Source organism: Triticum aestivum, chromosome 5B (assembly GCF_018294505.1).
Source record: "Triticum aestivum cultivar Chinese Spring chromosome 5B, IWGSC CS RefSeq v2.1, whole genome shotgun sequence".
In the NCBI taxonomy this organism is placed as follows: Eukaryota; Viridiplantae; Streptophyta; class Magnoliopsida; order Poales; family Poaceae; genus Triticum; species Triticum aestivum.
This window is the reverse complement of record NC_057807.1, coordinates 592,103,526-592,117,955: the sequence shown is the minus strand read 5'-3', so window position 1 is coordinate 592,117,955 and position 14,430 is coordinate 592,103,526. Positions and strand designations below refer to the sequence as shown.

General features: G+C 41.9%; 1 protein-coding gene across 2 annotated transcripts; it reads left to right on the top strand.

The window, feature by feature from the left end:
- Window positions 1-6,524: 6,524 nt before the first annotated feature.
- On the top strand, window positions 6,525-11,065 carry LOC123113479 (DNA-directed RNA polymerase III subunit RPC8). Of its 2 annotated transcripts, none has more exons than XM_044534718.1 (8): window positions 6,525-6,877; window positions 8,017-8,109; window positions 8,234-8,329; window positions 8,994-9,081; window positions 9,634-9,697; window positions 10,280-10,349; window positions 10,447-10,536; window positions 10,682-11,065. In XM_044534718.1, the coding sequence occupies exons 2-8, from the start codon at window positions 8,035-8,037 to the stop codon at window positions 10,793-10,795; spliced, it is 597 nt and encodes a 198-aa protein (XP_044390653.1). In that variant the 5' UTR covers window positions 6,525-6,877; window positions 8,017-8,034; the 3' UTR covers window positions 10,796-11,065. The 2 variants fall into 2 exon arrangements, with proteins under 2 accessions (XP_044390653.1, XP_044390652.1); XM_044534717.1 differs by having other exon boundaries at window positions 6,526-6,877; window positions 7,953-8,109.
- Window positions 11,066-14,430: the final 3,365 nt, after the last annotated feature.

Genomic DNA, 14,430 nt, shown 5'->3' with positions numbered 1-14,430 from the left:
GAAGTAGAAGCTTATGATAGTGATCATGAATTTTCGGATCAAGTCACTACCGTACCTCGTAGGGTGACAAGGATGCTTACTACTTCAGAGTGGTACAGTAGTCCTATCTTGAAGGTCATGTTGCTAGACAACAATGAATCTACGAGCTATGGAGAAGCGATGGTGGGCCCAAATTCCGACAAATGGTTAGAAACCATGAAATCCGAGATAGGATCCATGTATCAGAACAAAGCATGGACTTTGGTGGACTTGCCCGATGATTGGCAAGCCATTGAGATAAATGGATCTTTAAGAAGAAGACAGACATGGACGGTAATGTCACCGTCTATGAAGCTCGACTTGTGGCGAAGAGTTTTTCACAAGTTCAAGGAGTTGACTACGATGAGATTTTCTCATTCGTGGCGATGCTTAAGTCCGTCGGAATCATGTTAGCATTAGCTGCATTTATGAAATCTAGCAGATGGATGTCAAAACGAGTTTCCTCACCAGTTTTTGTTAAGGAAAGGTTGTATGTGATACAATCAGAAATGTTTTGTCGATCCTAAGGATGCTAAAAGGTATGCTAGCTCCAGCGATCCTTCCATGGACTGGAGTAAGCATCTCGGAGTTGGAATATGCACTTTGATAAGATGATCAAAGATTTTGGGTATATACAAAGTTTATGAGAAACTTGTATTTCCAAAGAAGTGAGTGGGAGCACTGTAGAATTTCTGATGAGTATATGTTGTTGACATATTGTTGATCAAAAATGATGTAGAATTTCTGGAATGCATATAGGGTTATTTGAAAAGTGTTTTTCAATGGAAAACCTGGATTAAGCTACTTGAACATTGAGCATCAAGATCTATGAGGATAGATCAAAAAACGCTAAATGGTACTTTCAAATGAGCACATACCTTGACATGATCTTGAAGGTGTTCAAGATGGATCCGTCAAAGAAGGAGTTCTTGCCTGAGTTGTAAGGTATGAAGTTAAGAGTTAAAGCTCGACCACGACAGAAGAGAGAGAAAGGACGAATGTCGTCCCCTATGCTTCAATTGTAGGCTCTATAGTATGCTATGCTGTGTACCGCACCGGAAGTGTGCCTTGCCATGAGTTAGTCAAGGGGTACAAGAATGATCCAGGAATGGATCATTGGACAGCGGTCAAAATTGTCCTTGGAGTAAATAAGGACATGTTTCTCGATTATGGAGGTGATAAAGAGTTCGGCGTAAAGGGTTACGTCGATGCAAGCTTTAACACCTATCTGAATGACTCTGAGTAGCAAACCGGATACGTATAGTGGAGCAACCATTTGGAATAGCTCCAAGTGGAGCGTGGAAGCAGCATTTACAATATGACATAGAGAATTGCGAAGTACATACGGATCTGAATTTTGCAGCCCCGTTGACTAAAACCTCTCTCACAAGCAAAACATGATCAAACCCCAGAACTCATTGAGTCTTAATCACATGATGATGTGAACTAGTTTAGTGACACTAGTAAACTCTTTGGATGTTGGTCACATGGCGATGTGACCTGTCAGTGTTAATCACATGGCGATGTGAACTAGATTATTGACTCTAGTGCAAGTGGGAGACTGTTGGAAATATGCCCTAGAGGCAATAATAAATTAGTTATTATTATTATATTTCCTTGTTCATGATAATCGTTTATTATCCATGCTATAATTGTATTGATAGGAAACTCAGATACATGTGTGGATACATAGACAACACCATGTCCCTAGTAAGCCTCTAATTGACTAGCTCGTTGATCAATAGATGGTTACGGTTTCCTGACCATGGACATTGGATGTCGTTGTTAACGGGATCACATCATTAGGAGAATGATGTGATGGACAAGACCCAATCCTAAGCCTAGCACAAAGATCGTAGTTCGTATGCTAAAGCTTTTCTAATGTCAAGTATCATTTCCTTAGACCATGAGATTGTGCAACTCCCGGATACCGTAGGAATGCTTTGGGTGTACCAAACGTCACAACGTAACTGGGTGGCTATAAAGGTATCTCCGAAAGTGTCTGTTGGGTTGGCACGAATCGAGACTGGGATTTGTCACTCCGTGTAACGGAGAGGTATCTCTGGGCCCACTCGGTAGGACATCATCATAATGTGCACAATGTGACAAGGGGTTGATCACGGGATGATGTGTTACGGAACGAGTAAAGAGACTTGCCGGTAACGAGATTGAACAAGGTATCGGCATACCGACGATCGAATCTCGGGCAAGTACAATACCGCTAGACAAAGGGAATTGTATACGGGATTGATTGAGTCCTTGACATCGTGGTTCATCTGATGAGATCATCGTGGAACATGTGGGAGCCAACATGGGTATCCAGATCCCGCTGTTGGTTATTGGCGGAGAACGTCTAGGTCATGTCTGCATGGTTCCCGAACCCGTAGGGTCTACACACTTAAGGTTCGATGACGCTAGGGTTATAAAGGAAGTTTGTATGTGGTTACCGAATGTTGTTCGGAGTCCCGGATGAGATCCCGGACGTCACGAGGAGTTCCGGAATGGTCCGGAGGTAAAGATTTATATATGGAAAGTTGTTGTTCAGGTTTCGGGAAAAGTTCGGGTTTTCCCGGTATTGTATCGGGAAGCTTCCAGAAGGTTCCGGAGGATTCCAGAGGTCCAGAAATTTTTCCACCACGTCCAATACAGCAGCATGGGCTATAGGGGGGCGCCCTAGCCTTAATGGGCCAGGGGCACTAGCCCCCCAAGGCCCATGCGCATGGGAGAGGGGAAACCCTAAGGGGGAGGGCCTCCACTTGACTTGGGAGGCACTCCTCCCCCCTTGGCCGCCGCCCCCAACCCTAGTTGAGATCTAGGGGGGCGGCCCCCTCTCCCCCCACCTATAAATAGTGGAGGGGTGGGAGGGCAGCCGCACCCCAAGTTCTGGCGCAGCCCTCCCCCTCTCCCAAGTACTCCTCCTCTCTAGCGGTGCTTGGCGAAGCCCTACAGGATTGCCACGCTCCTCCACCACCACCACGCTGTTGTGCTGCTGCTGAATGGAGTCTTCCTCAACCTCTCCCTCTCTCCTTGCTGGATCAAGGCATGGGAGACGTCACCGGGCTGCATGTCTGTTGAACGCAGAGGTGCCGTCCGTTCGGCACTAGGATCTCCGGTGATTTGGATCACGACGAGTACGACTCCTTCAGCCCCGTTCTCTTGAACGCTTCCGCTTAGCGATCTACAAGGATATGTAGATGCACTCTCCTTCCCCTCGTTGCTGGTTTTTCCATAGATAGATCTTGGTGACACGTAGGAAAATTTTGAATTTCTGCTACGTTCCCCAACAGGCTCAAGGAAATAGCTGGCTCTTCGAGTATGGAATCAGAGGGCAGCGGATGAGATCATTATGGAAGATTAAAGTGCTAGGCAAAGTATATATGTTTTTGTGGAGACTCGCGAGGAAATCTCTGCCCACCGAGGATGTCAGATCACATAGAAACATGTCAACGACAAGTTCGTGTGGTTTGTATGGTGCGCCGGACTCTTGGCGGCACTTGCTGTTGGAATGCACTACAACCAAATGCGTTTGGGCCCTAGCCGATGCTGAACTACCCGAACAACTGAGCATTTCAACGGAGCCGAGCGCCAAGCACTGGTTCTTCATGTTGATGGAAGTGTTATCGCATGCTGCTTTTGTAAAACTATCAGTGACATTATGGGCAGTATGGTGGGCACGACGCCAGCAATTCATGAAGGAAATTTCCGAAGCCCACAAGCCACTCACGGCATTGTTGAGAGATTCATAGGGGAGCTAGAGATTGTTGGAGACAACAAGCCAAAGGGTAACACGGGAGGAGCAGCAAATATAAATGTTGCATCCATTGCTCGGCCTAGGGCGCCACCAGCAGGCTTCGTGAAGATTCACGTTGATGCTGGAGTCGCACGTCACAACAGGGGAGGAGCGGCGGCAGCAATATGTAGCGATGATAATGGTAACTACCTGGGCAGCTCAGCTTTGGTAATCCCGATATTTTATGATGTGGCGATGCTGGAAGCAATTGCGTGCCAGGAAACACTATCGTTGGCTGAAGATTTGCATATTCATGATTTCATCATAGCTTCAGACTCAAAACAGGTGATCAATGACATCAACAATAACCACAGAGGAAAGCACGACGCGATTATTTCTCAGAGCAACCATCGAGCCTCTGTTTTCAATTGTAAATTTACCTTCGAGGGTCGTTCATCGAACGGCAATGCTCATAATATAACTAGATCTTCACTTTCTTTACAACAGGGGCGCCATCTTTGGCTTGTTCACCCCCATGCAAATTGTATTCCACAAACTGTGGCCTATGATCAATAAAGTGTGGTTTTACCCCAAAAAAATTGTCTGGCTATAAGCTAGACATAGGGGCGCCCCAGAGTGGCCACACCTATGTCTTGGGTTCAACGAGTCAAGCTTCCTACATGAGCATAAGGGCCAACCTAGTGGGCAGAGGACACTGCCTCGTTTTTTTCACATTTTTATTTTTCGTTCTTTTTTCCTTTTGTTTACATTTTGAAATATTCGAAATATACATATATTACAAAAATATACTTTACAATATGTTTTGAAAATGTTAATCATGCATTTGAAAAACGTTAAATGTGTATAGAAAATATGTTGACCATGTACTAAAAAATGTTAAAATATTCTTATTATAGATATGAAACTATTAATCAAGTATTTGAAAAATGTAGATCAAGTATTTTTTTTAAATTAACCAAGCATTTTGAAAATGTTAAATGTGTATAAAAAATATTGTCCATGTATCAGAAAAAAATTGTATTTGAAAAAGGTCAATCAAGCATTTGAAAAAGTTTAATGTGTATATAGAAAAAATGGTGACCATGTATTTAAAATGTTAATCTTGTATTAGAAAATATTAATCAAGCATTTAAAAATTGTTATGTGTGTATTGAAAAAAATCTTGACCATGTATTAAAAAATGATGATATTTTTTGGTTGTGTATATAAAAATATTAACCAAGCTTTAAAAAATCCTGAGAAAATATTAAAAAAAATGTTGATCAAGCATTTGAAAAATGTTACATGTGTATTTGAGAATCTTGACTGTGTATTCAAAAAAGTGTTCAGAAAAATATATTTCAGAAAAGTATATATCATGTATTTAAAAATATTCAATGTGTATCAGAAAAATATTGCATATGAAGAACACTAAAATGTATATTGTGTTCTGAGAGAACCTACGTAAAAAAGAAAATTGATGAAACCAAAAATAAAAGAAAATACAGAATCGAAGAAACCCAAGTAAAACCGAAAAAAGAGAAAATAACTTTAAAAAAGAAAACTGAAGTAGAACGAAGACAACAAATTAAAGAAACAAAGAAAATCATACTATATCGAAAAAATAAATACTGTAGAAAACCATTGTAGAATTAAAAAAATGGAAGAAAAAAAGGAAACAAAAAATAGAAAAAAAACATAAAAAAACCCGAAGCAAAGAACCAGCAAAAGATAACATGAGGGATCTATCTAATGGGCCTAACCCAGTACTATGGCAAACGGTGGGCATATTTCAGCGAGAGGTCCTTCCATATTGCTTAATGCGAAACATAGCTCTCGCCCGTAAGTGTGGACCAAAGAAGCCGCTCAGTGCGTACATGCCTATATGAGCCGGCCCATTTCTGGGAATTTCTGTTCTTTTTACCACTGGTTTTGGGAAGTCTTCAAACCTTCCCAGTATCGGAATTTGCTTTTTCTCGGTGTTTTTTGTTGTTTTTTTTCTTTCATTCTTTTATTTTATTTTGTAATTTTATTAATATTTTCGAAATCCATAAGTGTTTTTGAATTTTCTGACATTTTTTGGAAACCAGGAACATTTTTCAAATCACATAACTTTGTCAATTCATGAATATTTTCAAATTACCGGACAACTTTTTGAATCTGTGAACATGTTCTAAAATTCAGAAACTTTTTGGAAATTTGCTAACATTTTCAATATTCATGAACATTTTTTAATACATGAATATTTTCTAATTCATGATTTTTTGATCTTATGTTTCTCAATTGGCAAATATTTTTGTATTCACGAACATATTTTGAATCCACTGACATTTTATGAAATTGAAAAAAAATCTTTGAAATTCATGAACATTTTTTGAATTCGTGGAACATTCTTTAATTTCATTAATAGTTTTTCTAGTTCTAAGAAAATTTTAAAACCTTCAATTTTATTGAGAGATTTAATACATTCAATTATTTTAAGAGGATCGACTGAACATAAAAAATACGGCTGAAAATACTGATAAAAATGAACAAAAAATACTCCCTCCGTTTCTAAATATTTGTCTTTCTAGAGATTTCAATAAGTGACTGCATACGAAGCAAAATGAGTGAATCTACACTTTAAAATATGTTTATATAGGTTCGTATGTGGTAGTCTATTTGAAATTTTTAGAAAGACAAATATTTAGGAACTGAAGGAGTATATCGCATTGTACTCCGGGATATATGGCCCGGCCCACGGGAGCGCCGCGAGGCTGCGGGGTGCGTGTTTGCGGGACACATGAGTAGGGGGCCTCCCTAACGCACGCTTCCGCCCAAAAAACAAAAAACCTAACGCCCGCAGGCTGCACGCACGCCGCCGCCCGGTGCTCTGCTGTTCGCCGCCGGCGCCGTCCCCCGTTTCCGGCCTTCCCCCGCCCGGTGGCCGTGCTGCACTGCTTCTGCGTTTGGTCCGTGCGCCCCTGCTGGCCCCGGCCAGCCGGCCTTCCCCCGCGGCGGCGACGAGAAGAGCAGCCGACGAGGCGGCGACGGACTCTTCCGCTGCGCCCCGGGGCCGTGCTTCTGCCGCCGCCGGCTGTGTGTGGCCTGCCGCTGACTACTGCCGCCGCGGCGCCCTTACTCCCGCTGGTAATTTGGTCTTTCAATTGGTGTATGAATTCTCTGATTGTCACAGTGAATGATTTAAATGTTGGACTGAAATTGAAACGGAGTGGAGTGTTCATGTGAGTATGTGTAGTGTGTTGATGGAACTCGAATTGATTCATTTTGCAGAAATAGAAATTGGTGTATGCATTGTCTGATTGTCACTATAGATGATTTGTGGTTTTGTCATGTTTTATCTCTTTTGTTAGATTGTTAAGCATCAAGGTTACATTCTAGATTTATTGAGCAACTGGGCTTTATTTCGTATACCTTTTTTGCATGGGGTATTTTTGGGGTGTCATAAGTGCCAAAGTTTTTCAATGTTGACAAAAAAAAAATTTGGCCCGTGGTTTGCTTCAATCCACTCCACCACAGGCCGTTCCTACAGTGCCGTCCATGAGGGGCGGAGCGGGGGGAGGCGCCGACGACTTGGATAAGATGAACTGCACTGGAAATTTTCAGTCCCATACTGCTAACTGACCTGGGAAATGACTAGTTTATGAACTTCGGCTCAGCCAGGGCTGTCACCAAGTTGAGTCACTAGAGAGTAGAGAGTGTATACTATACAGTAGAGGACTAGTTATAGTTGTGTGTGTGTGTTTGTAGAGTTTATGATTCAAAATATTACACAAGTACGAAGTGCTATCTGGCCTGCCCCAAATTGTTTCTTTCTGACCAGATATCACAGAAATAGTTTAAGTGATTTCGTTTCATTGAAACTAACTTCAGATAAACCATCAGAGAAGAGTGGACAAACATTTTTAGAAAAGAGAACAAATGCGCAGAACATAAGGGAATATGCATCTATTTTTGGGGAAAGCTTCAATTCTCCTAGTAGTCTCTTAATCAGTTCGGAAATTCAGTAAAAATAGGCAATTAGTCGATGTACTCATCTATTCAGTCAGTTCGGTTTATCTGTATGACAATTTACTTGGTTATTTACCTGTTCTACTTGGAAAGTATTGTGGATACATGGCTCTCAGCTTTGGAGATTATATCTATTTCAAATATCCAAGGCTTGTGCCTCTCAATTTTGAATTATGCATTTATGTCTTGTTAGGTACATCATATTGTTATACATTTCGCTCCACTACTGAACGTGAAGGATGTTCGTTTTGAGCCAGATTGAGCACAACCTGCCGATGCCTCCGCACTTGCTGAATCGCCCTCTTGTCGACGCCATCAAGGCCGAGCTTGAGAGGCTCTTGCTGGATAAGGTAGTGTGAACTTGGTCACATAATCATCAGTACATGCCAAGATTTTGTTCACAGCACCGGAATTCTTTTACACCCAATGATTCTTAAATGTATTTCTCAATCTGTGTTTGGAATTGCACTGCAGGTGATTGCAAATCTCGGGCTCTGCGTGTCCGTCTATGACATCCTTTCCGTCGAAGGTGGATTCATCTTTCCAGGAGAGGGCTGCTCGACGTATAAAGTAATTTATGCTATCATTTTTGCCATCCATTTATGTTTGCCAAGGAATGTGAGATGTTACTACTAATTAATTCTGTATGTTCTTTAGTACTATATGCTCTGTAAGCTCTGAACAAGTCAATGCCTAAAAGGGTCACTACATTTTTTTTCAATGCCCTTCAGTCTGTGCAATTGAGTTGGCTACCTGAATTTCCAGTATGTTAGTTCTTTCCTGTGCAGTTTCTCACTGGTGTTCATGTAATTACCCTGGAGCCTTCTTAGCAGTGCCTTACATTTGATTGCTGTGCTTACATAGAACTGGAACTTTTCGGATTGATACGATAAGTTTGCCACTTAGTTAGTTTGTTTCTTAGACACTATAAACTGTTTAATAGCAGTTTTAAACAACTAAAGTTTTGAATAGCAGTAGTTCCCCTCAACTTGTACTTATTTAATTTACTATTTTGGTGTCAATATCCAATTGCCTCAAGTGGGTAATCTAGTTATTTTTTCTAGCCGTTGTGCTACTTGCTGCAAATGACTCACTATGAATAGTATGTCAAACTTGTATCATGGATGCCCTTTCTTCTGATATTGCTGTTAGTACAAAATGTGTGTCCTCGTTGAGGTTTTATACATTTTACCAATCATGCTTAGATTTCCTACATTTTCCCCATCTTGGACAGGTTTCCTTTCGGTTATTGATGTTCAGGCCCTTTATTGGGGAGGTTCTTGTTGGGAAGATCAGTGGATATGATGAGAAGGGTTTACAAGGTAACCTAGCTATTTTCTTTTGACTTATTGTTTGCTAATTGGTTTGCTAGTTGTAACCCCTTGCTTGAATTCATCTGCCTATATCTAGTAATTGTGTCTTTAATTTTCGTAACATCTTGCACTGTAGGGAAACTTTTCATAATTTCATCATGATTTATCCATTCTAATGTCTAAGCAAAAGATGAAAAATTGGGTTAGCTCCATGGCAGGAGTTCAGGTTGTTCAACCTGCCCACCCGTGTTCGAATCCTCACGAGGACTCTGCCGGGGTGTTATCTGCGTTTATTCGCAGAGAGGTCTCACTTCTAACTAACAGCGGACAGTTAAGGGAGAGATCCTTCGCCCTTTAACTCAGTTTTTTGGGGGTACATTTAACTGGTTATGTTGGAGTATTAGTACTTTGTATGCCAACAAGATTTAAATGATCCATGCTCCCATCCTGTTCTGGGATCTAGTGACAATCATAATGTTATCGCTTTGTAATTCGTTACATTTGAGAAGCTTTATATGCAAAATGATGAGTTTTAACTGGTACACTGTTTCCCTTCTTCAGTTTCACTTGATTTTTTCAGCGATATATGCATTCCGGGACACTTGATGCAATTTGGCACAGTGAGGTAACACATTGCTCTGATTATAATTTTATTTGCAGCATATCGGTTGTTATGGATGCTACATATCTCTATTGCATAGCCCAAAGGGACATAGTCTAATAAGGACTTGGGGTACAACCGTACAAGGAAAGAGACATAGCCTAATAAGGACTCCTAGACCAATACTCTAATACTCCCTAGCATCAGTCACTAGTATTATTTGCAAATTGAAGTGTGTTCTACTCCATATTATATTAAGCATTAGAATGTTTATTCTTAGGTCAACATTTCAGTTATTTTACTTATTCTACATCAGTTTAGTATGTACTCAGAGATAGGTTGTTATGAAGAGGTGCCCTCTCTGTACTCTGATTGCATCAGGAACTAAAACAAAGCAGAGGTGTAGGAAAGAAAGGAATGGTGTTTGCAGGAAGTTGGAAGCATATACACTTCTATTTAGTTACAGAGACATAGTTGTTAGCTAGAGTAAGATACAAAGTGATTTATTTTCTTTTTCCTAAATCATGATTGACTAGGAACATATTTTATGTCTGACATTCTTTTTCTATTTTCTATATGTCTCATTTCTTGTTCATATATTTCCAGGGGGGAGGACGGTAGGTGGGCGTTGAAGACTGAAGATGGTGATGAGCTTCATCTTGACATTGATGATGAGGTTTCTAAAGCTATTTATTTGTTTAACCCAAAGCAACTACTATTTCATATAATCACTAACCACAAAGAGGCTTATGATCGTTGCAATCTCTGTGCAGATACGATTCTTGGTGTCTAGCATAAAGTACCCACCTATACCAGTTGAGCAAAAGGAGGATGACAAGCCATTTGCTCCGATGCAGATCAATGTATGTCTTCTTCCTTGTGCATGTATTATCATATAGACATATGGTGACAGCACGGCGTGCGCCGCTCTGGCGGCACACCAAACCTGGATGCATCTGCCGACGGCTTCTGTGAGTAATTGATCGGAGTAAATAAACCGTTTTACAGGGAAGTATCAAAGGAGATGGTCTTGGCCTTCTTGCATGGTGGGCGGCAGGTGAAGAGGAGGGCGAGGAAGAGGAAGATGGCGAGGGAGAGGAAGAGGGCGAGGAAGAGCAATAGCAGCAGGCCATTGATAGGCACCGGTGCGCCGGCCGAAATTTCGGCCGGTCGCACCGCGCACATACGATTTGACTATTTTAATCCCGTCGGATTGAAGTGGTGAGATAAAAAGCTGTCCGGGCCGTTCCTTTCTTTGCTCATGTACGCACGTCGCGTCGCTTGTCCCACGTGCATCAGCGCCATGTCGTGCATTCTGCATGTTGTTACGTGTGTGGAGCCACCCTAATGATGCTACACTTCTCACTGCTATCTACACAGGGAGTCTGCACTTGTTTTTAGAGTGTATCACCTATGTCGGCAAAATTTCACAACAAAACCTACAAATCAAAGTAAAAAAAATTGTATGTAGCATTGTAGCATAAACCAAAAAACAAAAACAATGAAAGCAAAATTGGTGTATTTTTTCCAGCATATTTCTACAACTGAAAAAGCACTCACGGAAGCATTCCATCAAGAAACAATAACAATTTCTTGGAAGTAGATTCCTAGCTTGTTTACAAACAATAATCACCAAATACTTTCAGAAAGTAACTTGGTTGAAGCATCCCCGATGCGTCGCCGCCACCCTCACCCTCGACGCTCGCTGCACGGGGTTGCACGAACGATAGTAGCCAGCCAACGCCATTTAACGTATGTAGCAAAAAACCTCGCCGGTCGTAGAAAAAAACAATGACGGTTGCAGCAAAAATCGTCGCCGCCGTCGTCACGGGTCAAATCTTCGCCATTAATGGATGTAGCAAAAAACCTCTCCGGTAGTAGCAAAAAACAATTACAGGTGCAACAAAAATCGTCGTCGCCGCCGTCCCTGGTCGCATCTCCACCATGAATGGATGTAGCAAAAAACATCGCCGGTAGTAGCAAAAAACAATTATGGGTGCAACAAAAATCGCCGTCGCCGCTGTCCTAGGTTGCGTCACCGCCATGAACGAATGTAGCAAAAAAGAAAACTCGTCGGTAGTAGCAAAAAACAATTATGGGTGCAGCAAAAATCCTCATCGTCCCTGTCCCTAGTTGCATTTCCGCCATGAATGCATGTAGCAAAACAACCTCGCCGATAGTAGCAAAAAACAATTATGGGTTATGGGTCCAGCAAAAATCATCCTCGCCGCCCTCTCGGGTCGCATCTCTGTCATGAATGGATGTAGCAAATTTCCTCGCCGATTGTAACAAAAACTGACGATGATTGCAGCAAAAGGCTGTCTTCGTCGTTGCAGTCGTAGCTCCGACTTGAATGGATTTAGCAAAAAAAAAACGCTGGTTCCAGTACGCCGGGACGCTGGTTCCAGCATGCGGCCGCCACGGTCGCAGCTCGCCGGACGACGCATTGGAGGATGAGAGAAAGAAAAAAAAAGCAGCCGTGATGGGCCAAGGGGCATGTGGTGGGCCGAGGAGGAAATCCAACAACGCAAACAATTAATGAATCTGTTGACCTGTTAGCCATAGAATCGCTGGGCGATCCAGCGGTACGCGAGCGACCGGCCAAAGCTTCGGCCGGTCTGCCGGCACATAACGTTTCCCATAGCAGCAAGTTGTTTGTGGGAGCTTTTTTGTGCAACTTTTTAGTATCGCAGTTTCACTAGCACTCGAAGAAGAAGAATGGTCAGACTCGAAGGGGGAAATGCTACATGGCACTTTGAGACATCCTAGTTGAGGCTGCAACTATCTGCGGGGTGGTATTTTCAGTTGATCATGTCATTCAAGCGATGGCGTGAACGCCTGCTGTTGGAGATCACCAGCAGCTTCTCTCTTATCATGTCTTTTCAACAGCTTCACAAATCTCAGCCATTTCTTGCGTAGCTTTAGTCTCTCTTTCACTTCATACGGTTCCTTTGGCTCCGTGATCAACAACTCCGATTGTATCTCCGTAGTTCCATCGTACAGAGACCCATCATTCCTCAATTTTATAAAGCTCATCTCCTGAGAATTCCTGAAATAAACAGGCATGTGCCGATCAATCAATCTATCTATAAATACACTGTGCTCCTTAATTTTAAGACCTCACAATCAATTCAGATTTCCATTTTAGAATTGGGCCCTTCCATTTTGGTCGGGTCAACAATTTTTCTCTAGGAGCACTCTTATTCAATTCTTTTAATTCACTAAGCTGCTTAATTTTGGAGCTTTTTCATTCGATTGAGGTATTCAATTTTGGATTTATTTCATGATTTTGATCAGGTAAGATTTTTCAAATCAACCAGGAGCAATCGGCCTATAAAAACATATCAATCCCGCACACTCTCTCACCACCTAAGAAAAAGAAGCTCCAATGTGTGATATTATAACGCCAATATAGTACATGTAGACACCAATGTGGAAAATTTTCCCACATAAGTATGAATTGATTAGTAGATGACACAAAATCATACCACGAAAGGCCCACCAACATAAGTACGAGCTTGCCCATGCGTTAGGAGGCGGCAGAGCAGTAGGCCATCCTCAAGTCCATCTAGAGGCGGAGATGGCAGCAAATCGCCGCTTCATCCATGAGATGGACATGAAGTGCGAGTAGCTCTTGGTGGACGAGGAGGACGGCAAGGAGGTGCCGACGTTTTGCCCGATTGCCAATGACCACGAGGTCAGCTACTCCGGCAAGGAGTTCATCCAGATATCCAATGACGAGTGCTTTTGCTAGTTTGCTACCTATATAATCAAATGAATGTTGCATGCCATTGTATGAAAAATGAGGAGTTAAAAATTAAAAGTGCGATTCCAATGTGTGAAAAATGCGGCCTGAATGACCCGCCCGCGTTTTGGGCTCATTTTTGCCAGGCCCGATTATAGATGCTCTTGGATCTATGTCAACTGGTGCATAGTGGGAGTAACTTAGATAATAACATAACACATCCCAACAAAAATTTGCTTATGTGGCATGGAGTTAATGAGGGGAGAGATGCTTGTGGTAACATAATATGTTACTGCAACATAACACACCCCGAGAAAGAATGAGTCTATGTCTTAATTAATAAAGGCTTGTATGTTACCATCCATATGTTACTACCCATTATAAAGGTAATAATATGGACTAGTAACATATACATGTTACTAGTCTAAGTTACTCCCCACTATGACCAGACTAATATGGAGGTTTTGCAAGTTATGATCTTTAAAGTCTAGCATGGCACAGGCGTTTGCACGTGTCACTTTTTTTTTTGCTTTTGTTCAGTGTGGAAGGCGTACAATCCGAAGAAGGAGAAGACTAGTATGCTTTTTAATGCAATTTTATTTTGTACTCACGTCCAGTTGTCTATCCATTGAACCCACATTTGTTTTTCTCGATATTAATCAGATATATGATGCCATTGGCATGTCTTTATTTTTTATTTATTTTTACTTGGTCCACAAATTTGGAGGTTCAAGACAGCTCATCATAATAGCTGATAGTAAAACTCTACTCCCGTTTTTTTTTTCTTTAAACCTCCAATTCACAACTCCATTTTTTCTTCTGAAACCTCCAATTCACAACTCCCGACCTGTCAGAGCCGCCGCCCCAAATCGCTGCCGCTACTGTATCCCCGGGGCAAAATATCGGCGGCCTCCAGCAGTGGCCCACCGCCGGTTCTGCCGGCTGGTAATGCTGCTGCCACTTTACTTATTTTATTAATCAACCAGAGTCCAGAGGCCACCATCCACCCGTC